Source organism: Carcharhinus amblyrhynchos, chromosome 2, assembly GCF_965287045.1.
Source record: "Carcharhinus amblyrhynchos chromosome 2, sCarAmb.v2.hapA, whole genome shotgun sequence".
Classification (NCBI taxonomy): domain Eukaryota; kingdom Metazoa; phylum Chordata; class Chondrichthyes; order Carcharhiniformes; family Carcharhinidae; genus Carcharhinus; species Carcharhinus amblyrhynchos.
This window is the reverse complement of record NC_137325.1, coordinates 54285704-54312796: the sequence shown is the minus strand read 5'-3', so window position 1 is coordinate 54312796 and position 27093 is coordinate 54285704. Positions and strand designations below refer to the sequence as shown.

The 27093-nt window shown below is 41.5% G+C and overlaps 1 protein-coding gene across 4 annotated transcripts in view; it reads right to left on the bottom strand.

Annotated features, from left to right (window-relative positions):
- Positions 1 to 26555, bottom strand: part of tax1bp1b (Tax1 (human T-cell leukemia virus type I) binding protein 1b) — a 140000-nt gene extending 113445 nt beyond the window's left edge. Inside the window, exons 1-2 of one of the 4 annotated variants that reach the window (XM_080205907.1) lie at positions 26450 to 26555; positions 11669 to 11860 (exon numbers count right to left, since the gene is read on the bottom strand). In XM_080205907.1, coding sequence (XP_080062033.1) covers positions 11669 to 11845 — 177 coding nt within the window. In that variant the 5' untranslated portion in view covers positions 11846 to 11860; positions 26450 to 26555. Of the gene's footprint in view, positions 1 to 11668; positions 11861 to 26161; positions 26400 to 26449 lie in introns of those variants that run through there. The other 3 variants (XM_080205882.1, XM_080205890.1, XM_080205898.1) reach the window with 3 other exon arrangements.
- Between the last annotated feature and the right edge of the window lie 538 nt (positions 26556 to 27093).

Sequence of the window (27093 nt, the reverse complement as noted above, 5' to 3'; positions counted from 1 at the left end):
AATTCCTGGAATGAAGGGCCTGTCGTATGATGAATGGTTGAGGATTCTGGATCTGTACTCATTGGGGTGGGTTGGGGTGGGTTGTGGGGGGGAGGGGGGGGGGGGAGGAGGAGGAGGAGGAGGAGGAGGAGGATCTTACTGAAACTTATAGGATACTGCGAGGCCTGGATAGAGTGGACATGGAGAGGATGTTTCCACTAGTCGGAAAAACTAGAACCAGAGGGCACAGCCTCAGGCTAAAGGGACAATCCTTTAAAACAGAAATGAGGAGGAATTTCTTCAGCCAAAGAGTGATGATTCTGTGGAACTCTTTGCTGCAGAAGGCTGTGGAGGCCAGTCATTGTGTACCTTTAAGAGATAGATAGATTCTTGAATGATGAGGGGGTCAGCAGTCATGGGGAAGAGGCAGGAGAATAGGGATGAGAAAAATATCAGCCATGATTGAATGACGGAGCAGACTCGATGGGCTGAATGGCCTAATTCTGCTATGTCTTATGGTCCTATTAGCGACAACGGTGATGTGTGTTGGGGTGCAATGGAATGTTAGAATACTAAAAGGACTACTTTGTATTGATATTTATTAAGGAAGTTGATGCTGACAAAATCAGGGTAGAAAAGGAGATGACAGAGATAGGGAAAGCCATCATGGATGCAATGGACTGAATAACCTTGTTCTGTACCAGAACGACTACGACACTATGAATGAAGTGGAAATGAACAGAAAGAATGGAGTGGAAAGGCCAATTCTGCTCAAGAGAGATAGTCTGGATTGTTTGCGGCCTGGGTTACTAAGGGGTGAGGATGGTGAAAGGGGTTGCCATAGCCCTCTCTAGATATGGAAAGGTGCTAGACTTTACAACCTTATTCAAAAAAAGATACAAGGATATTCATTGTAACTACAGGCTGATCAGTTTAACACCAGCAGTGGGTGAGTTTTTAGAAACAGGAATAGAAAAAAGATCAACAGATGCTTGTTGAGGTCTGAGCTAATTAGAGAGATCCAGCACGCTGTGTAGAAGACATGTGCTCAACTAGTCTAATTGATTTTCCAAGACATTATGGAGAAGGTTGAAGGCAGCAAAGCTGTGGATGCTATCTATGGATTTTAAGAAAGTACCACATATAAAAGGCTGGTGAACAAAGCTGAGGCTCATTGAATAAGGAGATCAGTGTCAGCTGGCTAAAGAAATTACTTAAGAACAGAAAGCAGTGAGTTGTGGTGAACAGTTGATTTTCAGACAGGAGGACGATAAGACAGGTGCCGTTCAATCTGGCACCATGTTTTTGATTTGTAAGAAATTGGATATTGGAATAAAGATGATTTGCCAAGGGTTCCAAACTGAGGTGTGGCAAACAGTGAGAAATGATACCTATCTCCTGCAACAGGACTTAAATAGGCTAGCAGAATAGGCAGACATGTGACAAGTATGAGGTGATGCATTTTGGCAGAAGGGACAGGCAATATAGACTTAATGGCTAAGTTCTAAAGAATGTGCAGGGACAGGGAAACCTAGGAGCTCATCTGCATTGATCACTGGAGATGGCTTGACATGTTGACAGAGTAATTCATAAAGCATGTGGAATTATGGGCTTCATGAGTACAGGTATTGAGTACAAAAGCAGAGTTGTGCTGAACCTTTATAAAACTGGCTAGGGCACACTTTAGGAAGGATACAAGCGTCTATGAAAAGATGCAGAGGAAATGTACAAGAATGACTCGAGATGAAGAATTTTAACTACAATGTTGGCACAAAGAAGTTGGGGTAGTCCTCCATGGAGGAAAGGAAGTTAAGGGGAGATTTAATAGAGATGTACTAAATTATGGCAGATTTGAATAAGGTAGATAACGAAAAGCTGCTCCTATTATTTGTGGATATAAAGACTAGGAGGGCTTAAGGTAAGAGATACAGAGAAGAACTTTCCACGCATGGAGTGGTAAAATCTTGCAGCTCATTGCCCATGAAGGGTGGTGGAAGTGCAGACAATCAAGGGTTTCAAAAGGAAATTGGATAGGGACACGAGGGCAATAAATTTGCAGAGCTAAGAGGATAAAATGGTGCAGTGGGACTGAATGGATTACCCGACAGAAAACTGGTATGAACTCGGTGCCTGAATGGCCTCCTTCTGAGTTGTAACGAGAATATTCAACCCAGAATTTTCAGGACATGAAAGCAGCAAGAAAAAAGTTCCAAGCTTACTTTAACAGATCTTTTTCCTATCATGTTCATAAGTGTTGGCTGGGATTCTCCAGTTTCACTCACCCCACCACCATTGCCGGCAAAAACATAACCCAGAGAAAATTCCATTCACTACAGTGGGATCGGAGAATCCCAGTTGAGGACGAGGTAAGAGAATTCTAACTGTTACCTTCATGTGATATTTTTAGATTTCCAGAAGACGTTCGATAAGGTGCCTCACAAAAGGTTGCTGCATAAGATTAAGGTACACAGAGTTGGGGGTAAAGTGTTAGCCTGGATTGAGGATTGGTTATCTAACAGGAAGCAGAGGGCTGGAATAAATGGGTGCTTCTCTGGTTGGCAGTTGGTGACTACTGGCGTGCTGCAGGGATCGGTGCTGGGGCCTCAACTGTTTATCATATACATAGACGATCTGGAGGAGGGGACCGAGCATAGGGTAACAAAGTTTGCAGATGACACAAAGATGAATGGGAAAGCAAATTGCGTGGAGGACGCGGAAAGTCTGCAGAGAGATTTGGATAGGTTAAGTGAATGGGTGAGGATCTGGCAGATGGGGTACAACATTGGGCAAGTATGAGGTTATCCACTTTGGAAGGAATAACAATAAAATGGACTATTATTTAAATGGTGAAAAATTACAACATGCTACTGTGCAGAGGGACCTGGGGGTCCTTGTGCATGAATCACAAAAACTCAGTCTGCAGGTGATCAAGAAGGCAAATGAAATGTTGGCCTTTATCACGAGGGGGATGGAATATAAAAGCAGGGAAGTCTTGCTGCAATTGTACAAGGCACCGGTAAGGCCGCAACTAGAGTACAGTGTGCAATTTTGGTCCCCTTATTTGGGAAAGGATATATTTGCCTTGGAGGGAGTGCAGAGAAGGCTCACCAGGTTGATATCAGAGATGAGAGGGTTAGCTTATGAGGAGAGATTGAGTAGAATGGGCCAGTACTCAGAGTTTAGAAGGCTGAGGGGAGCTCTGAAAGAGACATATAAGATAATGAAGGGGCTAGATAGGGTAGAAGCAGAGAGATTATTTCCACTTAGAAAGGAAACAAGAACTAGAGGGCACAACCTCAAAATAAGGGGGAGTCAATTTAGAACAGAGTTGAGGAGGAACTACTTCTCCCAGATGGTAGTGAATCTTTGGAATTCTCTGCCCATTAAAGCAGTGGAGGCTACCTCGTTAAATGTGTTTAAGTCACAGATAGATAGATTTCTGATCAATAAGGGAATTAAGGGTTATGGGGAGCAGGCGGTTAAGTGGAACTGAACCACTATCAGATTAGCCATGATCTTATTGAATGGCAGGGCAGGCTCAAGGGGCTTGATGGCCTACTCCTGCTCCGATTTCTTATGTTCTTAAGTCAAAATTGTTTATAGTTCCATTTCTTTCCTCACCAATCCACCCTCCAAGCTGACAACTGTCTGTAGAATGCTGTTAGCATCTTTATGACGTGGTGCTGTTGCTGGTTTGTCCTAAAAAAAAATTGACCTCAGCTGAGGCTGCATCGGTGGCACTAGAGGAGGGTAGGTATGAGAAGGAAAAACAGTACAACTCTTGCTTTTTTTTTGCAATTCATGCACAAGGACCCCCAGGTCCCTCTGCACAGTAGCATGTTGTTTTTTCATCCTCAACTCTGTTCTAAATTGACTCCCCCTTATTTTGAGGTTGTGCCCTCTGGTTCTTGTTTCTCTTCTAAGTGGAAATAATCTCTCTACTTCTACCCTGTCTAGCCCCTTCATTATCTTATGTGTCTCTATAAGATCTCCCCTCAGCCTTCTAAATGCCAACAAGTACAGGCCCAGTCTACTCAATTGTTTTCAGCTGAGATTAGAATTCTCTCTGTTTTAAATATCCTACTATTAATCATTGTTTAGGTTTTATGTGAAAATACCCTTGGAGAAGATAATAGGGGTTTAATGGAGGCCTTTGGACCTCTTGTATGGCTGAACAGCTTCAGGAGAGAAGAAATCTTGGGCAGAAACAAATTCCTTATTTCACATTTTTAATACAGCTTTCAATCATAAAATCCCTACAGTACAGAAGAAGCCATTCAGCCCATCAAGTGTGCACTGACCACAATCCCACCCAGCCCCAGGTATTTACCCTATTAGTCCCCCAACACTAAGTAGCAATTTGGCACGGCCAATCAACTTAACCTGCATGTCTTTGTACTGTGGGAGAAAACCAGAGTGCCTGGAGGAAACCCACGCAAAACCAGGGAGAATGTGCAAATTCCACACAGACAATAAACCCAGCCGGGAATCTAACCCGAGTCCCTGGCTGCCCTGTTCTGATAGCCTTAATAATGCAAGCATCTTTTATTTAGACTTTTCATAACTCTACTTAACTTAAGAATATGTTCAGGGAAGCAAGACTGAAAATGGTATAAATGTGGAAGAGGGAAAGCTCACAGGGAGAGAGAAAGAATAGATAGAAATCTAAATGTAAAGTTTGCTGGCACATGATCATAGAATAAAATACAACATAAAAGATGTTGACAAAACGGTAAGTTCAGTCAAATGTTGTAATTTGTATTCTGCACGGATCCTAATCTTTGAATATTACCAATATTTGGGACTTCATATTAAATCATTTTAAACCACGTACAACTCATTCAGGGGTTGTACATATAAAATGCTAATATAGAAAAGCAAATTAAAGCAAAATATTGCAAACTCTGGAAATGCAAAATAGGAATTAAGTACTTGAAAAACTCAGGCAATCTGGCAACGTGCATGGAGAGAGACACAGAGTTAATGTTTCAAGTCCAATATGACTCTTCTTTTGGAGAGTGAAATTGGATTCTTTCTCTGTCTCTCTCTCTATATAGATGCTGCCAGACTGGCTGAGTTTTTCCAGCACTATTTTTATTTAACACAGAAATGAATTCCTTAGTCATGTAACCAACAAAGATTGCCACAAGATGGCACTAGTGATGTCAAATATACCTTGAGAAACAGAACTCCATTAAATGAGTTAACATACATATCACCATTATAGCTTGCAATTCTTTTCTAGATTACAATACTATAAATCAACCTGTACCTGCAAGCTACTGTAAAATCTCACTAAGCAACAACCACAGAAAAACAAAAGCCAGTGGCTAGCCAAACTAAGTGGAAACAGGTGGGCAACAGCCTTGTCATTTCCTCACCTTCCAAACCAGAATGAGCAAGGGTTAATTTGAATGTTCATGACTTGCTAGCCTACTGTTCCCACCAACTTTTTACCCACATACAATCTGATGGATCAAAGGCAAAATTTCACACAAGTGTGGTGCTGACGAAAAAGGAATTAAACTTAAGTTTGAAATCTTCTTTGCTTCAAAAATCTTGAACTTTACTATGGGCTATTAGTTTTACAGCATAGTTAATATCCATTGCAAACAATTATTTTACAAATCACAAGTTTTAACAATTTTTTCAATAACATTTTCTAACACGTGCAGCAGATTCCATTTAAATGTGGAAATGTTCATTAGTAACTGCACATACAAATAAATGAATTAGAAGCCATTCAGCCCCTCAAGCCTGCTCTGTCCTTTTGTAAGATCAAGACTGATCTGAAGTGGTCACAACTCTACTTTCCTACCTATCTGCTATACCTTTTGCCTATTGTCGATCAAGAATTTAACTCAACTTTATACATATTCAAGGACTCTGTCCCACTGTTCTCTGGGGAAGAAAATTCCACAAACTAAATTTTTTTTGACAGAAAAAAAATCTTCTTACCTCAGCCTTAAATTAAATCCTCTTATTTTTAAACCGGTGCCCCATAGTTCTAGTCTCTTTCATTGGGGAAAATTTCCTCTCGACAACCACCCAGTCAAATCCATTCAGGATCTTATGCATTTCAATAAAATCACCTCTTATTCTTCTAAACTCCAATGGATACAGTTCAAGCTCAATCCCCGTGTGCCACAGAGTTCTGCAATTTCTCTCCATTTGAATAGTGTACTGCATTTTTATTCTTCCTGTCGAAGTGGAAATGCTCACGCTTTCCCACATTATACACCATCTGGCAAATATTTCATCTAATTTTCACAACTGAAATCCAGTTAACAAAACATCAAACTTTTACTGAAACATTTTAATTTATTACTTTGATGGTGAATCTCAACTCAAATCTATGGTCATTTAATCCAGGCAAAATTATTTCCCAAACTTTGAGTAGCTCGCCAGATCCAAGATCAATTCAGAAGATGGGCTATTTTATCTAATTCTTCCAGATTGTCAATCCTACTCTCTTCTCAATTAGCATTTAACTTGTATCCAAATATATGAACAAGATCTTAAGATAGGCAGTTCTTTCAATCCAGACTAGTGAGTTAGTTTACATATGTATTCAAGTCCTGGAGTGGGACCATAACCTTTAATCTACAGTTTTAGATTGTAGCCCTACTGAGGCTACAAGAGCAAGTCAGGGGCTAGGAATACTGCGGTGAGTAATTCACCACCTAACTCCCCAAAGCCTGTCCACCATCTATGTGGCACAAGCCAGGGGCATGATGGAATACTCCCCAATTACCTGGACAGGTGCAGCTCCAACAACACAAGACACTCGACACCATCCAAGACAAAGCAGCTTGCTTAATTGGCACCACATGTACAAGCATTCAATCCCTCCACCACCACGCTTAATAGCAGCAGTGTGTACTATTTACAAGATACACTGCAGCAATTCACCAAAGATCCTTATTCAGCACCTTCCAAACCCATGACCACTTCCATCTACAAGTACAGGGGCGGCAGATATATGGGAACACCACCACCTGCAAGTCCCCCTCCAAGCCACTTTCTCCCAGCTTGGAAATATATTGCCGTTCCTTCGCAGTTGTTGGGTCAAAATCCTGGAATTCTCTCCCTAACGGCATTGTGGGTCAACCCACAGCACATGAACTACAGTGATTCAAGGCAGCAGCTCACCACTACCTTCTTAAGGGCAGAGTGGCACCCATATCCCACGAATGAAGAAATAAAACAATACTGCCAAACAATATATTAATGCTGTGTAACAAAATGCTCACATTATTGGCAAACAATATGTTTCATATTATGCATCTCTATTTTAAAGCACTTTGATAAAATGTATGAATTCTACAACAATCATGGCAAGCTTTACTGTACTATGATTTGCTTCCAATCTTGTCCCTGGACCTTGGCTACAGTCCTTTTCTGTATATTTAAAAAAAAACTCCAAATTTAGTATAATTTTTTGCAATCACATTGCTGAAGCTAATAATTTGACCAACCTGATTGAGGGGGTCTTCAGTCAAATCTAAGAAATCCAGATATGGGTGGGGATTCAGCAGGTTTATATTCATATAGTGGTCTGATAAAAATCAAGTGTTCTGATCAGTTATGGGAATATGTTGTACTGTATACAGTTGTCAGCTCCTCCAACACTCTATTGCATAAATGCACAACATATGGGTTGGGTACTAGCTTGAGCTTAATGCCTATTTCCATGCTGGAATTACATTATTCTTTGAAAAATTGCAGGCTCACTCCCACTTGATATTCAGCAATCTGTAATTTAAACAGCAAGGTGCACATTGAACTGCCTCCCAATAATCCTGGCAAATGTCATAAACCAAATCAGGAATGGTCATTTGGATGTGATACTGGCCTGCAATGGTGCAAATATATCCCAGCATTAGTGAGCACCTTCAAATAAATAGGAAATGAGAAAACAAAGATGTTCTTTTCTTGCCACTGTCAGAGAAAGGGGTCAAGGCATTCAGCTGCTTGAGGTCAGACCTCATTCCAACAGGAGGAATAAAGGAATAATTAGGCAGAGCAGAGGAAGTGAAGCTGATGTCAGGACCTTGCCAGGCAACTGTAATCAGCCAGCAAGCAGAGTTGAACGTCAGGAATTTTAGTCTTTTTTTAATAAAACTATGTAGCTTCTAGGAATAAAATCACTTCAGTAAAACTTCTGTGGAGGAACCAGTGTTTAAAGATCAAGAAGCTAGCAAATTCCCCTCCAACTCAACTTTCAAGTTTGCTGATAACAGCATCATAGTGGGTCGGATCTCAAACGATGATGAGATAGAGTACAGGAAAGAGATAGAGATTCTGGTGAACTGGTGTGACTAAAATGTCAACAAAACAAAGGACATTTGTCATTGACTTCAGGGAGTGTAAGTGGAGGACATGTCCCTGTCTACATCAATGAGGACAAAGTAGAAAGAGTCAAGAGCTTTAAGTTTTTAGGTGTCCAGATCACCAACAAGCCCTGGTCCCCCCATGCTGACACTACAGTTAAGAAAGCCCCTTAAGTCTCTCAGAAAACTAAGGAAATTTGGCATGTCCACTATGACTCTCTACGGATGCAGCATAGAAAGCATTATTTCTGGTTGCATCACAGCTTGGTATGGCTCCTGCTCTGTCCAAGGCCACAAGAAACTACAAAAGGTCATCAATGTAGCCCAATCCATCACGCAAGCTAGTCTTCCATCCATTGACTATGTCAACACTTCCCACTGCCTTGGCAAAGCAGTCAGCATAACTAAGGACCCCACCCACCCTGACCACACACTCTTCTACCTTCTGGAGAAAAGGTACAAAAGTCTGAGGTCACATACCAGCTGACTCAAGGATAGCTTCTTCTCTGCTGCCATCAGACTATTGAATGGACCTACCTTGCATTTAGTTGATCTTTCTCTGCACCCTAGCTATGACTATAACGCTACATTCTGCACCCTCTCCTTTCCTTCTATGTACAGTTGGGTTTGTCTGTATAGCATGCAAGAAACAATACTTTTCACTGTATACTAATACGTGACATAATAAATCAAATCAATTATCTTACGGACATTTGATGAATGTTATTCCTCTCCTTTTCTATTAATTTACATTGCTAAGGGTAACTGGAAGGAGAACTTAAAAAAAATGCACATATTTGATGCAAACCATCAGCACTGGTTTCAACAAAGACCAACTGGTCCATGTCAGCTTACAGACTAATCAGGCTCTAAACAACAAAACTGAAGTGTAAGGCATGATTTGTATTCTTTTTTACTTATTCATGGGTGGGACATGGGCATCGCTGGCTCAGCCCTGGGAATCGCAGTTGGGGCCAGCAGTTATTACCCATCCTGAGGCGTCAACCATATTGTTGTGGATCCAGAGTTACATGCGAGCCAGACCAGGCAAAGACGACAGATTTCCTTTCCTAAAGGACATTACCGAATCAGATAGATTTGTTTCAATAATGGTTTCATGATCACTGTTAAGACTTTCAGTTCCAGATTTTTATTGAATTTTATTGATTTCAAATTTCATTATTTGCCATAGTGGGATTCAAACCCAGTTCCCCAGAGCATTACCATGGATCTCTGGATTATTAATTGAGAGGAAATACAACTACACCAGAATTGCTTCCACAATAATCTAGTGCCTGTTTAAAGCATCACATACTTATAAGTATAAACAGAATAAAAATATGGTTGAATAAACCATTCTGATAATGTGATGGATCTGGATCTGAAGAGATTAATCTGCCTTTTTCCAGAAACAGAGATAAGACCTATCCTCCCAACATGGTATAAGGTTACCTCCTCCAATACAGTTTGCATGAATCCATATTTTGCCAAACCACCTTCATTTTACCCCAGTTAAGGTGAATCCAAGAGAAGCCAGGCTCCTTTGTGGATGTATGAATCCAACATATTGGCCATGTTTGTGCTAACTAATTCTGAAAAGGGTGTGTGTGGGATATTGTTTTAAATTGGAACAACAGATATAGCTAGCTGTTAAGAATTATATTGTGCCATCTTTAAATCTTGTAACTGGTAAAAGTCATGCTAATTATTTTTGCAATGTTCTAAACTTTTTTTTTTCAAATTTAATTATTGGTGTTTACAAGAAGGCTTACATTAACACTGCAATTAAGTTGTTGCGAAAATCCCCTAGTTGCAGCATTTCGACACCTGTTCAGGTACAAAGAGGGAAAATTTAGCATGCCCAATGCACCTAACCAGCACATCTTTCGGACTATGGGAGGAACCAGAGCACCCAGAGGAAAGGCACGCAGGCATGGGGAAAACGTGCAAACTCCACACGAACAGTGACCCAAGCTGAGAACTGAACCCGGTTCCTGGCGCTGTGAAGCAGCAGTGCTAACCACTGTAAAACCATGCCACCCACTCTGTTAAGAACTGTTCTTAAATAAACTTTTTGTTGAAAAACGTTTCCTAGTGGGTCACTTGAATCATAGCTAGAGTGAAACATTTTATGCTCAGATGCCAAAAATCAAATGTAAAATTTAGGGTCAAGGTTAACTTCACAAAACACTTTGAAGTCTCTGGCCTGGGTCTTCCCAGACGGGTGGTTAAAATATTCTAAAGGACCTGAAGGTGAGGACGTAACGGCTACTTAATGTGACCAACTGTGCTGGAACTATCCCATTCATTGTACATAGACTGTTTTCCTCTCTCTCCCTATATTAAAACCAGGTAATGATTTTGATCATTCTAAACCCCATCCCCCACTCAGTGTTAAAGTGATCTAACCCCTTCCACATGAGAATTTCTATCTAACTGAATGAAAGAATTAAACCCCATCAGAATGCACTGCACAAACTGGCAACAGAACCAAGTTTGAATTTCTTTGGCACGATACATTGCAGAGCTTCTCATATCAAGAATATGATCCACCCAAAATTACCCATTTCAGATACTACAGCCAGGATTTTCTGGCCCCACAACTGGTGGGATGGGCAGGGCAGTAAATCCCAGCTCAGCTGCAGAACATCAATGCCAAACACCAAGAGGAATTTTGAGCAGGGTTTAGTAAGAAATGCTCTTGACAATACAACTTGTCCACTAAGTAACAAATAGGGCTATCTCCTTCTGTGGAGCAGCAACCCCTCCAACATTCTGGTAAAATTCTGCCACCTCCTGCTGAGATTATTCAATACTGTGAAGAAAATCAGCATGCTTCGTCCATTACAACAGCATGTTTGTTCTTTTTCCCCCCACTAGATTCCTTTTTCAACAGCCATAATTTCATAGCCATAGCCTCCACTCTTCAACCAAAGTAAATTTCTGAACTAAGTTCCATCCTCTGTTGACAGAAAGGAAAGTCAAAAGGCAAGGTGATAGAAAGGAGATGAAATGAAGAGTGCAGGAGGAGGAGAAGAACAGGAGGGAATTCCAAGTTGTCTTTTGGAACTACGTTTGGAAGTCGTATCCATCTTCTACATCCATCCATCCTCCACTCTTCTGCTCTCTTCCTCACTTCAATTATCCACCAAAAACCAACCTGACCTAAAAATGTCTGCTTTGTTTTGACTCAGTGTGTGCAACATCAAAGGATATCAACTAGTTGTTACATTAAATAAATCAATTAATTAATCAATTAAGCACGAGTTCGGGCAATTTCTTAAAGAAAGTCAGTAGTTCCATTACAAAATGATAAACGCAACATCTTAAAAAGTACAACAGTCACATGCACTTACCTTAAAGATGCCAACCCAGTCTTTTTGATGTGGCTTAATGTATGGAGTCAGTATGTAATTGCACTCAAGCGGAGCATGAGGGAGGTAACTTTTTGCCACATTTTGAAAGATCACATGAGCAAAATTAGATGTTTGCATCGTGCTGCTTGATGGCAGTGGACTATGAACTACATCCATTCTTCAACACAATTTCTGTAACATCAAAAACAATTATGAAGTTGCTTAACCACATTCAGTAACTTGTTTAAATAACATGTAATACTTCTAACAGTTACATATTATTTCAAACACGTCAAAATATCCCAAAGCGCTTTACAAGTGGAGAGGAGAATTGATACAGAGCAGAACGTGAATTGAGAATATGGGTAGATCATAGCGAGGGGGATTGAATATAAAAGTAGGGAGGTCTTGCTGCAGCTGTATAGGGCATTGATGAGGCCGCAGCTGGAGTAGCGTGTGCAGTTTTGGTAGCCGTACTTACACAAGGATATTTTGGCCTTGGACGGAGTGCAGAGGAGGTTTACTAGGCTGATGCCGGAGTTGAGGGGGTTGAGCTATGAGGAGAGGCTGAATAAACTAGGCTTGTACTCATTAGAGTTTAGATGAATGAGAGGAGATCTCATTGAGACGTATAAGATGATGAATGGGATGGATTGGATAGAGGTGGAGAGGCTCTTCCCATTCAGAAAGGACAGTAGGACTAGGGGGCACAGCCTCAAAGGGGGGGGGGGGGGGGGGGGGGGGTTAGAACGGAGTTGAGGAGGAACTTCTTCACTCAAAGGGTGGTGAATCTCTGGAATTCTCTGCCCGTTGAAGTGGTGGAGGCTGCCTCGCTAAATATTTTTAAGACGCGGGTTGATGGGTTTTTGATAAGCGAGGGGGATTAAGGGTTATGGGGAGAGGGTAGGAATGTGGAACTGAGCCACGACAGATCAGCCATGATCTTATTGAATGGCGGGGCAGGCTCGAAGGGCTGGTTGGCCTACTCCTGCTCCTATTTCTTATGTTCTAGATCGCCAAACGAGAGATCACAGAAGCTGGTTTGAGTAGGCCTTTGAAAGTAAGCAGAAGCAAAGCGCAGGAGGTGTTTACTGTTGGGAGACAGAGCAGTGAATGCATTTTTAAAGACTGCTAGTAAATTTTATGTAATATAATTAAAGGATGTCTTCAACTGATGCAATAATTGCACCATTACTTCATAAATGACAGCACACATATTGACTTTTGATTAAATGCTGGCTCAACAGGTTTAGGCAGCAACTAGGAAGGTCTTGGATACAACTCCTGCTCTGCTGAATTAGCTAATGTCAGCCAGTGAATAACTTTTCTAAGGCTGCTAACTGACAGTGTGAATTCATTTTTTTCATGTTTTGTGCTGTTCTATGTTCTTGTTTGACAGATCACTAGCACAGGGGAATGGTGCAACTCAAAATGATGACTTTGCTCCAAAGTATTGGGCCAAACATTCAAACGGGGCAAAGCATTTGATACTGATATGTAAATTACCACAAAACATCTATCTAAAACAGTCCAATCAGACAAAACAATAACAAAAACTTCAGATTTTTTTGCTAAGTCAAGAAACAAAATGTATTATTATAGAATATAAGGTCAGTTCACTAACTTTCATCTTCCATATAGTACAGGGCTCAGTGAACACAATGGCTCCAATTGCTAGTTACGTGCATTGGCCATGCTAAATTTTCCCTCAGTGTACCCGAACAGGCGCCAGAGTGTGGTGACTATGGGATTTTCACAGTAACTTCATTGCAATGTTAATATAAGCCTGCTTGAGACACTAATAAATAAACTTAAAATCATCCACTGTTATGGACGCAAAATACAAAAGTCCTTTCATCAATGCACTTAGTATTAACAGAAGGAAGCAGCATTTTGGTAAATATTCAAACATTGTTTCTGAAGACTTGCTGGGTAGCTTAGCCATACATACCAACAGGGTCAGAGTCTGAGATTCCCACATGTGCTGAGTTAGGTGATCTCCCAGCCATGACGGGGTGCTACAACTGGCCTTGTACGCAGTGGAAAGAACACTTGCCAGGATCAATGTGGTTCAGAATTTATTTTAAAAATTTAGACTTTAGAATCAAAACTGAATGTCTAAGTTTGTAGATGATACCATATTGGGGGAATGCGGTGAAAGACAGTTGATACTGAGGAGGACTGCAACAACTTAGAGTACGTGATATTAACAAACTTGCAGAATGAGCATATAATTGGCAAATGTATTTTAGCAAGAAATAAGGAGGTTGTAGATTATTTACAAAATAAGACTCAAAAAAGGGACACACAAGCAAAGGAACCTGGGAATACAAATCGATAAAAATAGTAACCCAGATTAACAAGCCCATTGTAAAAGCAAACCAAGCACTAGGTTTATTTTTGCAGGGATAAACCTGGGTACAGCATATAATTCTGGTACATAAAGATGATAAAGAAGGTGCAAAGATGATTTACAAGAATATCAGAAATGCAGTGGATTATCAAGAGAGGGCAAAGAGGTTTTTTTTGTCTCTTGAAAAGAGATGGCCTAAAGATGGGATGGGCAATAAGCTGATATTAATCTTTAAAACTATGAAAGGCTTTGACAGAATACTTCCACTTGTGGGGAAGAGCTCAAGATAGCCCCAAAGAAATCATATGGGAATTTCAGAAGAAACTTTTTTTTAACCAAAGGCTCTTGAGAATGTGGAATTCATTACCAGGGAGTGGTTGCAGTGAGTAGTTTCAATACAATTAAGAGGAGACTAGATAAGCATAAGGTAGAAGGGAAATAAGAGTGAGATGAGGAAAGAGAGGAGGCTCAAGTGCAGCATAAATGAATTAGCTGAGACAGGAGGGCTGTTTCTGTGTTGCATAAGCAATGCAACATAATTAGAATTAGATTAATTTGCTTGCACATTTTTCCCCCACTTATACCATTACCCACTAAAATACTTCACACAATAGAAAACAACACACGGTTAGAAACACAATTCAGGTTAATTTTGCAATTATCTACCTTGTAATCACAATATAATATTGACAAGATATATCAATAATATTCCTTCAGGATGCTTTGTTTTACTTTCACAGAATTTGGTAATTTAGTCTGAATGTGAATTTATATAAATATAAATATAAAAAGAATTCACTCAGGAAGAAAGGATATTTGATATATTGAGACAACATTGAGCAGTTTGGTATCTGTTATGTGGACTAACAGATGATTTATTAAGATGGAAATCATTCTATAAATTTGGGTCCAGTAACTCTTGGCTAAGAATATCTTTCAGATTATTCCTGAATGCAAATGCAATTTAAAAGGAAAACCCTAACAGAGGGAAAAAAAATCTAAAATAAGCTGAGTAAAATTGTCAGATTTTGAGATATGGAAAATAAGGCAATAAATTACAGGGCATGTGACTTGCTTTTTGTGCGAAAAGAAGTTTGATTGAAAAAAGTGGTATTTATTTGGGTTGCTATTCTATATATTCCATATTTATTTTGAAAAACATTTAACAATTAATATCAGATTCCATTTCACTAAATACTCTGTCTATATACAAAAATTGAACAAATGCAAAAGACACAATATCTAATTCAGGTAACAAGAGGGTTCTATTATTACACCCAGGGTTACACTAACATAATTACTTATTGGGCAGTACACAATAATGCAACACACTCAAGATGTTTCTGAGAATGGCTAGCACTGCTTTAGCCAACCAAATATCCAAAACACATCCAACAATTTAAGCACCCACACATTCATGCACTGATTTCCTGTGACATTGTTTCTGCATTTTATTATTATACTAGAATATCCACTCAAGCCATTTCATAAAAATAGGAACTTTATGCCAAAGGGATGACAACACAAGGGTTATAGTCAGACAGAGATTGATGTCAAAGACAGAAAATTATACTGTGAAGAAGCCAAACGATGTTCACACTAATGTAAGATTTTTAATACCCTGAAAAGATTATGCTTGTGCTAAGTTCCTGACAACATTTTCCACTGTAAATTCCTATGTCTGCACTGAGAATGCAAATTATGTATGTACATCATTAATTGAACAAATCAAGCTACCAGATATCCAAAAGCATTTGTATTTTTTACACCCATCATTTTTTCTTCAACTAGGGTAATTATTCATCAATATTTAAAGTAGGTATTCTCTAATACTGCCTAATGAGTATGACCATTCTAGTTAATTGACTCCAGCAACACTCTTCTAAATGGATCAAAGTGTTAATTGGGCAGTATTCTGGAAAATTATAGATAACTTACAACTAACTCGTTCTTACTGTCAGGGAGTTCGTTGTTATTGGTTAAAGGACGGTATTAGCTGTCAGTACTATTTATATGATAACTTGTTGGTTTGCTGTTGTTTGCAATTTTGGAAGGGTAGTTGTGGATAACTCAGAATGCATACTAGCTGTTGGTTACATTGTTATGTTGTTTGTGCTACTGTATTTAAAATGGCATGTTTATTGTTGATATTGTTACATCGGGTGTTATCTTTATAATTTATGATTGTGAGATGGCATTTTGAAAGTGTAATGTATTTTTGTATTTGTAAATTGTTTGATAAATAAAAGAATGGTGTTTGTGTAGCAAACAGTGCAGTTGCATACACAGAACATTATTTTGGATGACTCCAATCCAAGCCCTTAACATTTATATTCTAGCAGTACAAAGAAGCTTTTAGCTAAGATCAAGGATCAGATCAAGCCCAGGATGGGGTGCAATGCCTTAGCACGTCAGCTTGGAGCTTGTTTGTCTCTCTTGTGGACAGTATAAATTGGATTCATTTCGAGTTTGGCTTTTTGGAGCAAGCAAGGAACTGATTTGGATTTGCCCAGTCCATTCTGAGCATTGGCTTTGTAACTTTACAGATGGAGTAAAAGCCCATTACCATGTTGTTTTTTGACATGATAGAGTGATTGGTTAATGTGGCTCATGGAAGAGAACTGCTGGTGCACACTCCATGGGTTCAATTACTTGTTTCTACATTTTTCATTAAAAATTAGGAACTTATCTTCAGAAAGAACACATTACCATAAAATTTACAAATACACTGTACTTGCAACTGCTCAAGAGCAGCTCTTACCTTGCATTGTTGATCTTTCTCTACATGCTAGCGTGACTGTAACACTACGTTCTGCACTCTCGTTTCCTTCTCTATGAACATATGTTTTGTATAGTGCACAAGAAACAATACTTCTCACAGTATGTTTATACATGTGACAATAATAAAATCAAAAATCAAACCTTTATCTAAATTTCTCATTGTTCTTGTACATATTTCCATGTAGAATTTGTTCCTCTGATGTGTCAAATCAGTACTAAGATGAACTACTTTGCTATGCTGGTGGCAATACGTTATTAGAGAAAAACTAAATGCAGAAAAGGCTGAGCATTTGTACACTGGTAGAGGAAAACTATAAAGCTGATATTAAGTTCAAGATGCTTCAACATGAAACATGCTTATTAAATAGAACTCATATTTTCCATAAACCTAAGTGTTAAAGGAACAGGGTAAAGTCACAACTTAAAATACAATCTACTAAAGTCCTTACCCTGCTGTAATATGCAATTAAAGCAAATAAATAGAGTGATAATGGTAATATGCAACTAAAGCAAATAAATAGAATGATAATGTAGCATTTAGTGAGAATTGTAAAAAAAAATGCCAAGACAAAAAAACCAATGCAAATGGTTAGATTAATTTAGTAGAGACAGCATGACACCTTTCATGACAAATTGGAGGAAATGCTGTTCCAAAAGCTTGTAATAAAAGGACACATAAAGCTAAAGTTCCATGGGTGGCTAGAAACAGAAATTAAATAAAAAGCATATGATAAATGACGAATGGTTCAGCAAAGAACCAACTTCCCTTTGTGGCACCTCATGTTAGTCAATACTATTAATGGCTCTGTCTGTACAAGTGTCATATCATGTCTCCCTTCTTTAAACTTGCCAAAATCACCATTCTCCTGAAAATAAAAACACCCTTTAACTCCACCACCCTTGTAAATTATCACACTATTTCCAACCTCTCTTTTCTCTCTAAAGTCCTTAAAGGTGTTTTCACTGGCAAAATACATGCCTATCTTTCTTGGAACTCCATGTTTGAATTCCTCCAATCAAGTTTCCACCCTTGCCCACAGCAGCAAAATGGCCATCAAAAACACAAATCACATTCTAAGTGATGTTGATGAAGATAAACTGTCCCTCCTCATCCCTCGCTACCTGTCTGCAGCCTTTGACACCAAAGCCTCACCATTGTTGTCCAGCCAACAACCATCTCTCCCAACTCCACTCCCACCTTAACGGTATTATCAGGTTATTTGTCCAGCAATCAGAACATAAGGAATGGAAATTTCTTCCAATTAAATGTTGGGAAGATGGAAGTCATGGTTTTCAGTCTTTGCTCCAAACTCCTTTTCTTAACTATCAACTTCATCCCTTTCTCAGCAAACTAGACTGTTCACTACCTCTTATCATATCTGTCCCCTATATAAGGTTCCAACCAAGTACTTGCATCATTTATTTCCACCTCTTTAGCATAGCCCAATTTTGCCCCTGCCTCAACTCAGATGCTGTTGAAAACCACATTCATTCTTTGTTACCTCTAAACTTGGCTATTCTAAGTATTCCTGGTCTTCCACATTTTGCCCTCCGTAAACTTGAGGTCATCCAAAACTCTGCTGCCCACATCCTAACTTGGAACAAATTCTGTTCACCAATCATCTTTGTGCTTGTAAATCTACAATGGCTCCCTGTCAAAAGTAACAGCTAGATTTTAAAATTCTCATCCTTGTTTTCAAATTCCTGAATGGTCTAATCTCACCCTCTCCAACTGATCCTATAACCATTAAAAGACATCTGCTTTCATCTAATTCTGACCTCTGCTGCATTCAAGATTTTAAACTTACCATTAATGGTAGTCATGCCTTCCTTTGCCTTGGTCCTAAACTGTGTAATTCCCTCCCCACCCGATTGCATCTCTAATTTTTCCTTTAAAAAGCTATTTCAAACCTACCTACCTACTTGGCCAAGCTCTTGGTCATGTGACCCAGAGGGCTAGAATTAATGTTTTCTGCCAATGGGTTTAAAAGTGAGGCTCATTAAATCCAACGGGCAGTCTACCTTCCGCTACCAGCTCCTACCACAATTATATCTGGGATAATGTCATATGGCCTGAATAATGCTCACTGAAGAGTCTCATCCCACTGCCATCAGGATTTAACTGGTGGTAGGGTAGGCCCAAGCCAAATGCACTATCCAGCATGTTTCCCTGTGGGAGTGGTGGCAACTGGAGTGTGTCTCCTGAATCCACTAAAGGGCCACCTAGTACTTGGCCTGCAGCTCCAGCACCTGCCATCTTGACACCCAGTAAGACCCTGAAACGCATACTCAAATCCTGATCTAAGGCAACATGTTTCAGAGGGGAAGAGCTGCTAGCTTCTGATTGACTGACAGCTCTGAGGGAAGAGGACTTGATCCAGATGTGTAAACATCAGCCAGCAATCCCCTCTGCAGACTTAAGTTTGCTGCAACATTTTAGCCTGGGATGAGAGGGCAAGGAATCCAACACCTTGTATTTCTTTACATGGCTCTGCATCATATTGAGTTTTATAAAGTTCCTCTGAAGTGCCTTAAAAATGCCATATAAAGTTGCTGTTAAATACAAAACGTACTGATAAAGGACACAGAAGAGGGCAATGAGACTGTATGAGAATAGATTAAAAGCTAACATAAAACCATGAAGTATTTTGTCATAGTATCAGAAGTGGCAGTATATAAATTGGATTGAATAACAAGTAACAAGGAGTATTTAAAAAGTTGGCGATGCTCAAAGTAGAAAAGTCACCCAGAAGGGGGATGCATGTTAGTTGGTCAAAGAAGAAAGTGGAAATTACAAATGCTCTCGTCACCATCTCCCAATCCTGTTTACTATGGGTCGATAGGAGTACTGCAAAAATACATTCCTGGCCAAAAAAACAGGAGGGGGATAAATCTGCAACTACAGGCCAGTGAGTTTAAAATTACAGTGGGCACACCAGAGATAATAATCCGGGATAAAATTAATTGGCAACTGGAAAAAAGGTCAATAAATGAAAACCAGCATACTTAAATACAATTACCAGTAGCGTTTCACTAATTTGATTGATCATGTTTGATGGGATAATAGAAAGGATTGGCATTTACTTGAACTTTCAAAAAGCATCTGATAAAGTACCATATTTAGTTGGCAAAACTGAAGGGTTTAAGGTGCAGTTGTTGCCTGGATCATAAAACTAACTAAGTGACAGAAACAGAGCGTAGTTGTGACTGGTTGTTTAACAGATTGGAGGGCAGTATTCAGCCATTTTAACCCTATGATCAGCGTGGGGACCACTCTTTCGGATATATATTAATTCCCCAGACTTGGATATATGGAGTAAAATTTAAAAGTTTGCACATATGATAACATTCAAATGTAGCTAATAGTGAGGATAGTAATAAATTTCAAAGGACATAAACTGGCTGTAAGTGGGCACAAGGCAAATGAATGCAGAGAAGCATGAAGTGATGCATTTTCATAGTTAAAAAAACAAACTAAATGGTACAATTTTAAATGAGCTGCAGGTGTATGTACATGTCTTCATGATAAGTTAAGGGAGCTGCTAAAAACACATATGGATTCCTTAGCTTCACAAAGAGAAGCACAGAGTACAAAAGCAAGAAAGTTATACTAAACATCTGTAATTGCAGGTTAGGCCCAAGGTGGAGTATTGTGGCCAATGCTGGGCATCACACTTGAAGCACATCAAATCCTTTACCAAGGATGCAAAGGGCATTTATTAGAATGGAACCAGGGACAAGGGATTTCAGTTATATGGAGAAACTGGGTTATTTCCTTAAAGCAGAGACAATAAAGGGCAGGTTTTAGGTGGTGCTCAAAAAACTGCAACCAGCGATCTACAAATGGAGGTTAATTGCATAAGAACAACTGGTGATGATAGAAGGGAAAGAATGCCACAGCAAGTTCTTCTGATTCAGATGAATGTGATTATTTAGATTCTTTTGGTAGGAAGAACAGAAGGCATAATTATTTCTAAGATGGTGAGAAATGAGTAAATGTTGGCATCAATCATGTACTTTGCACATGAATTTAAAAGTCAACATGCAGGTATGGCAAGCAATTAGGAAGACAAAGGTTATGTTATTATTACAAGGTTAAAGAGCAAGTGTAAAAAGTCTTGCTGCTATCACATCGGACTTTGAAGACATTAGAACGATGCACAATTTCAATTTCATTATCAAATTAAGGATATACTTGCCTTAGGTGGAAAAAGAAGGCTGTCTAATGAGGAGAGATTGATTACAATGGGCTTAAATACGCTGGAGTTAAAAATAAGGTGATTTCATTGAAACATGTACAATGCTGATAAGACTTGACTGACCAGATGTCAAGAGGCTGTATCCCCAACCTGAAGGGTTGATGGGAACAAATTGAATAAGTACTTGAAGTTGCACTTCAGGTATAAATTGTGGCTCTTTGAAGAAAGTCATATCATTCCATTAATGAGAAATAGGACATTTAAATCACATTAAGGTTTTTGTAATAATGTGATTAAATGAAGTCATTTTGCTTAAATGTTTAATACGCATTCATTTCAATTACTAAAAAGATGCAGTTTTTTTTTTTAAGTGTTATTACGTGTCTTCGTGTTTTACACTGAGCATTGTGATGACGCCAGTTGATGTTACTACCGGACAAGTCAGATCTCATGCTGGAAGCTGGTTTGATAGATCCTAACTTTGATTTTCTGTTTAGAAGCATGGAGGGCAGCTACTCAGCAGGCCACTTATGAATTTCTAACAAAAACACAAAACATTTATCGAGCAAGATTAAACTATATTATATTTCACCCTCACCACAACTATACCCTTACAGGAACATACAAATTCCTAAGATTAACATGAGTTACAACACAAATTACGACTCTATTTTTTATTTTCATGTTCATAGTAAGTATACAGTTCAGGTATTAATAGGTTTCCCAAGGGGTCCTTGTGCACGAGTCACAAAAACCCAGTCTGCAGGTGCAGCAGGTGATCAAGAAGGCGAATGGAATGTTGGCCTTTATAGCGAAGGGGATAGAATATAAAAGCAGGGAGGTCTTGCTGCAACTGTACAGGGCACTGGTGAGGCCGCAGCTGGAGTACTGTGTGCAATTTTGGTCGCTGCACTTGCAGAAAGATATATTGGCCTTGGGGGGAGTGCAGAGAAGGTTCACTAGGCTGATACCGGAGATGAGGGGGTTAGCTTACGAAGAGAGACTAAATAGACTGGGTCTGTACTCATTGGAGTTTAGAAGGATGAGGGGGAATCTTATAGAGACGTATGAGATAATGAAGAGGATAGATAGGGTAGAGGTAGACAGATTCTTCCTGCTTACAAAGGATAGCAGGACTAGAGGGCACAGCCTCAAGATAAGGGGGGGCAGTTTAGATCAGAGTTGAGGAGGAAGTTCTTCACTCAAAGGGTGGTGAATCTCTGGAATTCTCTACCCGTTGAAGTGGTGGAGGCTACCTCGCTGACTATATTTAAGTCACGGGTAGATAGGTTTCTGATAGACAGGGGAATTAAGGGTTATGGGGAGAAAGCGGGAAAGTGGAACTGATCCACTTCAGATCAGCCATGATCTTATTGAATAGCGGGGCAGGCTCAAAGGGCTAGATGGCCTACTCGTGCTCCTATTTCTTATGTTCTAATGTTCAGACAAGAGGTTATTGCAGAAGGTCAGGGGACATGGAGTTGGGGGTAAGGTGTTAGTGTGGATAGAGGATTGGTTGTCAAATAGGAGACAGAGAGTGGGGGTCAATGGGTGCTATTCGGATTGGCGGTTGGTGACTAGTGGGGTGCCCCAGGGTTCGGTGCTGGGGCCTCAGCTATTTACCATTTATATAGATGATCTGGAGGAGGGAACCCGAGTGTAGGGTGTCGAAATTTGCTGATGACACCAAGATTGGGGGAAAGGCAAATTGTGTGGAGGGTGTGGAGAGTCTGCAGAAGGATCTAGATACGCTGGGCGAATGGGCCAGGAAATGGCAAATGGAATTTAATGTTGGCAAGTGTGAGGTGGTCCACTTTGGTAGGAAGAATGGTAGGAAGGACTATTACTTACGTGGAGAAAAACTGCAGCAGGCGACGGTGCAGAGGGACCTCGGGGTCCTTGTGCATGAGTCGCAAAAACCCAGCTTGCAGGTGCAGCAGGTGGTCAGGAAGGCGAATGGGATGCTGGCCTTCATAGCGAGGGGGATTGAATATAAAAGTAGGGAGGTCTTGCTGCAGCTGTATAGGGCATTGGTGAGGCCGCAGCTGGAGTACTGTGTGCAGTTTTGGGCGCCGCACCTGCGCAAGGATATTTTGGCCTTGGAGGGAGTGCAGAGGAGGTTTACTAGGCTGATACCGGAGTTGAGGGGGTTGAGCTATGAGGAGAGGCTGAATAAACTAGGCTTGTACTCGTTAGAGTTTAGAAGAATGAGGGGAGATCTCATTGAGACGTATAAGATGATGAATGGGATGGATAGGATAGAGGTGGAGAGACTCTTCCCGCTCAAAAAAGACAGTAGGACTAGGGGGCACAGCCTCAAGATAAAGGGGAGGCGGTTTAGAACGGAGTTGAGGAGGAACTTCTTCACTCAAAGGGTGGTGAATCTCTGGAATTCTCTGCCCGTTGAGGTGGTGGAGGCTGCCTCGCTAAGTATTTTTAAGAAGCGGGTTGATGGGTTCTTGATAAGAGAGGGGATTAAGGGTTATGGGGAGAGGACGGGAAAGTGGAACTGAGCCACGACAGATCAGCCATGATCTTATAGAATGGCGGGGCAGGCTCGAAGGGCTAGATGGCGTACTCCTGCTCCTATTTCTTATGTTATGTTCTTATTCAAGTTTCACCCTCAATACAGCGGTATGAACAGAAAATGCTGCTTCACAGGCCCACAGTAGAGTCACAACCTTTGTCTTTAGCCTCTGATTTTTATGCAAGTCCGCTTTGCTTTGATTCTGCAGCTTTCTTTCATTCAGAGACATTTTCTCTGCTCCTTAATTTCGTTTAACATGACCTTTTTCAGATTGCTGTTCTCATTCCTTAACTCAAGTTTCTTTGAGCCTCACTGATTAGACCTTCTACCATTCTTTTGGAAAATCTGCTTTCTGCAATTCCCTCTGCTCATATAATCTACAGTGCAGAAGGAAGCGATTTGGCCTGTACCAACAATAATCCCACCCCGGTCCCATCTCTGTCACCACTGCTAATCCCGTGTCACTCAGGGGCAATTTAGCATGGCCAATCAACCTAACATCTTTGAGCTGTTGGGAGGAAATCTGAGCACCCAGAGCAAACTCAGGAGACACGGGGACAACGTGCAAACTTCACACAGTCACCCTGGGCCAGAATTGAACCCAGATCTCTGACACTGTGGGGCAACAGTGCTAACCACTGTGCCACCATGCCACCCTGTGCAGCTTTTCCTGACACCTGATTCCAACTGAAATAAAAATGCTTCCTGTTTTGCCACATGTTTGTGTTCTCCTTGTTCCAAGGCAATAACACAAGTTTTTTTCTCTACTTTCAAAATACTCAAACCTCATTAAAAATGCAGGTATACAAATAAACCCACAAACTGCAGGCATCACTCTAAAGTTAAACCAAAACTCAGATTCCCCATTTCTTAATATACAATTAAACTTAAACCAAAGCTTACTCCTAACACCCACAACACAAACATAGCTATCTCTACTTCCTAATATATTTTCCTACAGGAAAACAGACAAGTAGATACTTTTGGGTTTTCCCTTACTACCATATCGATAATATGAGTAGTCATAGTGTGAGCCCTGCCCTTTGACTAAACGAAATTCTAAAATACAGGTGCCCTTGAACTTATCACCCACGGCCAAACACTTTTGTCACCTTTAGATGTATCTGAAAAAGAATCCAATTTTACATGTATCTGAAATAGAATTAAATTTTACATCATTTTCTTCATTATAAGTCACAGCTAAAATGATTTTCCAAAGAATACTTAGAGCACATTTATTTACAGAATCATAGAATCCCTAACTGTGCAGGAGGTGGCCATTTGGCCCATTGAGCCTGCACCATCAACAATCCCAGCCACAACCCCACATCTCCCCCCCCTCCCCCCACAACTCCCCCCCCTCCCCCCACAACATCCCCCTGATGCAAAGAGTAATTTATCATGGTCAATCATAGAAAACCCACAGTGCAGAAACAGGCCATTTGGCCCATCGAGTCTGACCGAACACAATTCCACCCAGGTCTTACCCCATATCCCTACAACCTAATCCTTCGACTGTGGGAGGAAACCCACGCAGACACAGGGAAAAGGTGCAAACTCCACACAGTGACCCACGGCTGGAATTTACCTCAGGTCCTTGGAGTTTAACTCAGGTCACTGGAGTTTAATGCGGAGAAGTGTGAGGTAATTCACTTTGGTAGGAATAACAGATGTGTTGAGTATAGGGCTAACGGGAGGACTTTGAATAGTGTGGATGAACAGAGGGATCTAGGTGTATGTGTACATAGATCCCTAAAGGTTAGGAATCAAGTGGATAGGGTTGTTAAGAAGGCATACGGTGTCTTGGCGTTTACTGGTAGGGGGATTGAATTTAGGAGTCGCAGCGTCACGTTGCAACTGTACACAACTCTGGTGCGGCCGCACTTGGAGTACTGTGTGCAGTTCTGGTCCCCACATTACAGGAAGGATGTGGAGGCTTTGGAGAGGGTGCAGAGGAGGTTTACCAGGATGTTGCCTGGTATGGAGGGGAGGTCCTATGAGGAGAGACTGAGGGATTTGGGGTTGTTTTCGCTGGAAAGAAGGCGGCTAAGAGGGGATCTTATTGAAACATATAAGATGATTAGAGGTTTAGATAGGGTGGACAGTGATAGCCTTTTTCCTCGGAGGGAGAAAGCTAGCACGAGGGGGCATAGCTTTAAATTAAGGGGTGGTAGTTATAGGACGGATGTCAGGGGTAGGTTCTTTACCCAGAGGGTGGTGAGGGATTGGAATGCCCTGCCTGTTGCGGTTGTAAATGCGCCTAGTTTGGGGGCGTTTAAGAGATCCGTGGATAGGTTTATGGATGGAAAGGGATTGGTTTAGGTTAGTGGGTCATTGTTTTTTAACTGGTCGGCGCAACATCGTGGGCCGAAGGGCCTGTTCTGCGCTGTAATGTTCTATGTTCTATGTCCCTGGAGCTGAGACAGCGGTGCTAACGACTACGCCACCGTGCTGCCCACTATAGTATTTTTTTCAAAATAAAAATAAAACGAAGAGAATATTGTTATCAAAATGTTCAGCGAGATCAGTTGATGATTACAAAAATCAGTATACATTAGGCGAAAACTATAACAAGGTCACAAGGACATGACAGTGATTGAAAAACAAAACTACAACCCAGAAACAGCACTGACTGACAGGCAGCTCCTTAGCCTCAATGATAATCCCCCGGGTAGATGGCAAGCCACGGAGCCGGACCAGCCGCAGCCATTTGAACAAGGCCCCGGTGATCGCGACCCCCGGACCCTGGGCGAACGGCCCCAGTTTAATCCCCAAGAAGCGTTCGATCCCCCCGCACAGGGGTCGCGAAATATTTCACTGCGGCCCCCGCACCACAACCATCGGCACAAAGCGCCCCCACTCAGCTGAAGCCTGCCGAGGAATAGAGCCTATCCGCACTGGGCCGTCAGCCGCTCACTCACCAGGACACCACCGTCACCCCCCGTTCTCTCTCCCCGCAAACATCGTCATCAAAACTCCGGCTCCGCCTGTGACATCAACCACTTCCGGTACTGACAACTTCCGGAGCAAAGAGCAACTCCGGGGAACCAGCCGGGGGGGTGGGGGGGGGGGGGGGGGGGGGGGGGCTACTGAGGAGGGGGAGGGGCTGATTGGGGAGGGGGGAGGGGGAGAGGCTAATTGGGAGGGGGAGGGGCTAACTGGGAAGGGGGAGGAGTTAACTGGGGAGGGGTTAGCTGGGGAGGGGGAGGGGCTAACTGGGGAGGAGGGGGAGGGGCTAACTGGGGGGGAGGGGGGAGGGGGGAGGGGGTGGTGGGGGGGGAGAGGGTGACGGGGGAGGGGGTGATGGGGGGGTGACGGAGGGTGGGGGGGAGAGGGGGTGCCGGGGGGTGGGGGGGAGAGGGGGTGACGGGGGGTGGGGAGGAGAGGGGGTGACGGGGGGTGGGGAGGAGAGGGGGTGACGGGGGGTGGGGGGAGAGGGGGTGACGGGGGGTGGGGGGAGAGGGGGTGACGGGGGGTGGGGGGGAGAGGGGGTGGGGGGAGAGGGGGTGACAGGGGTGGGGGGGAGAGGGGGTGACGGGGGGTGGGGGGGAGAGGGGGTGGGGGG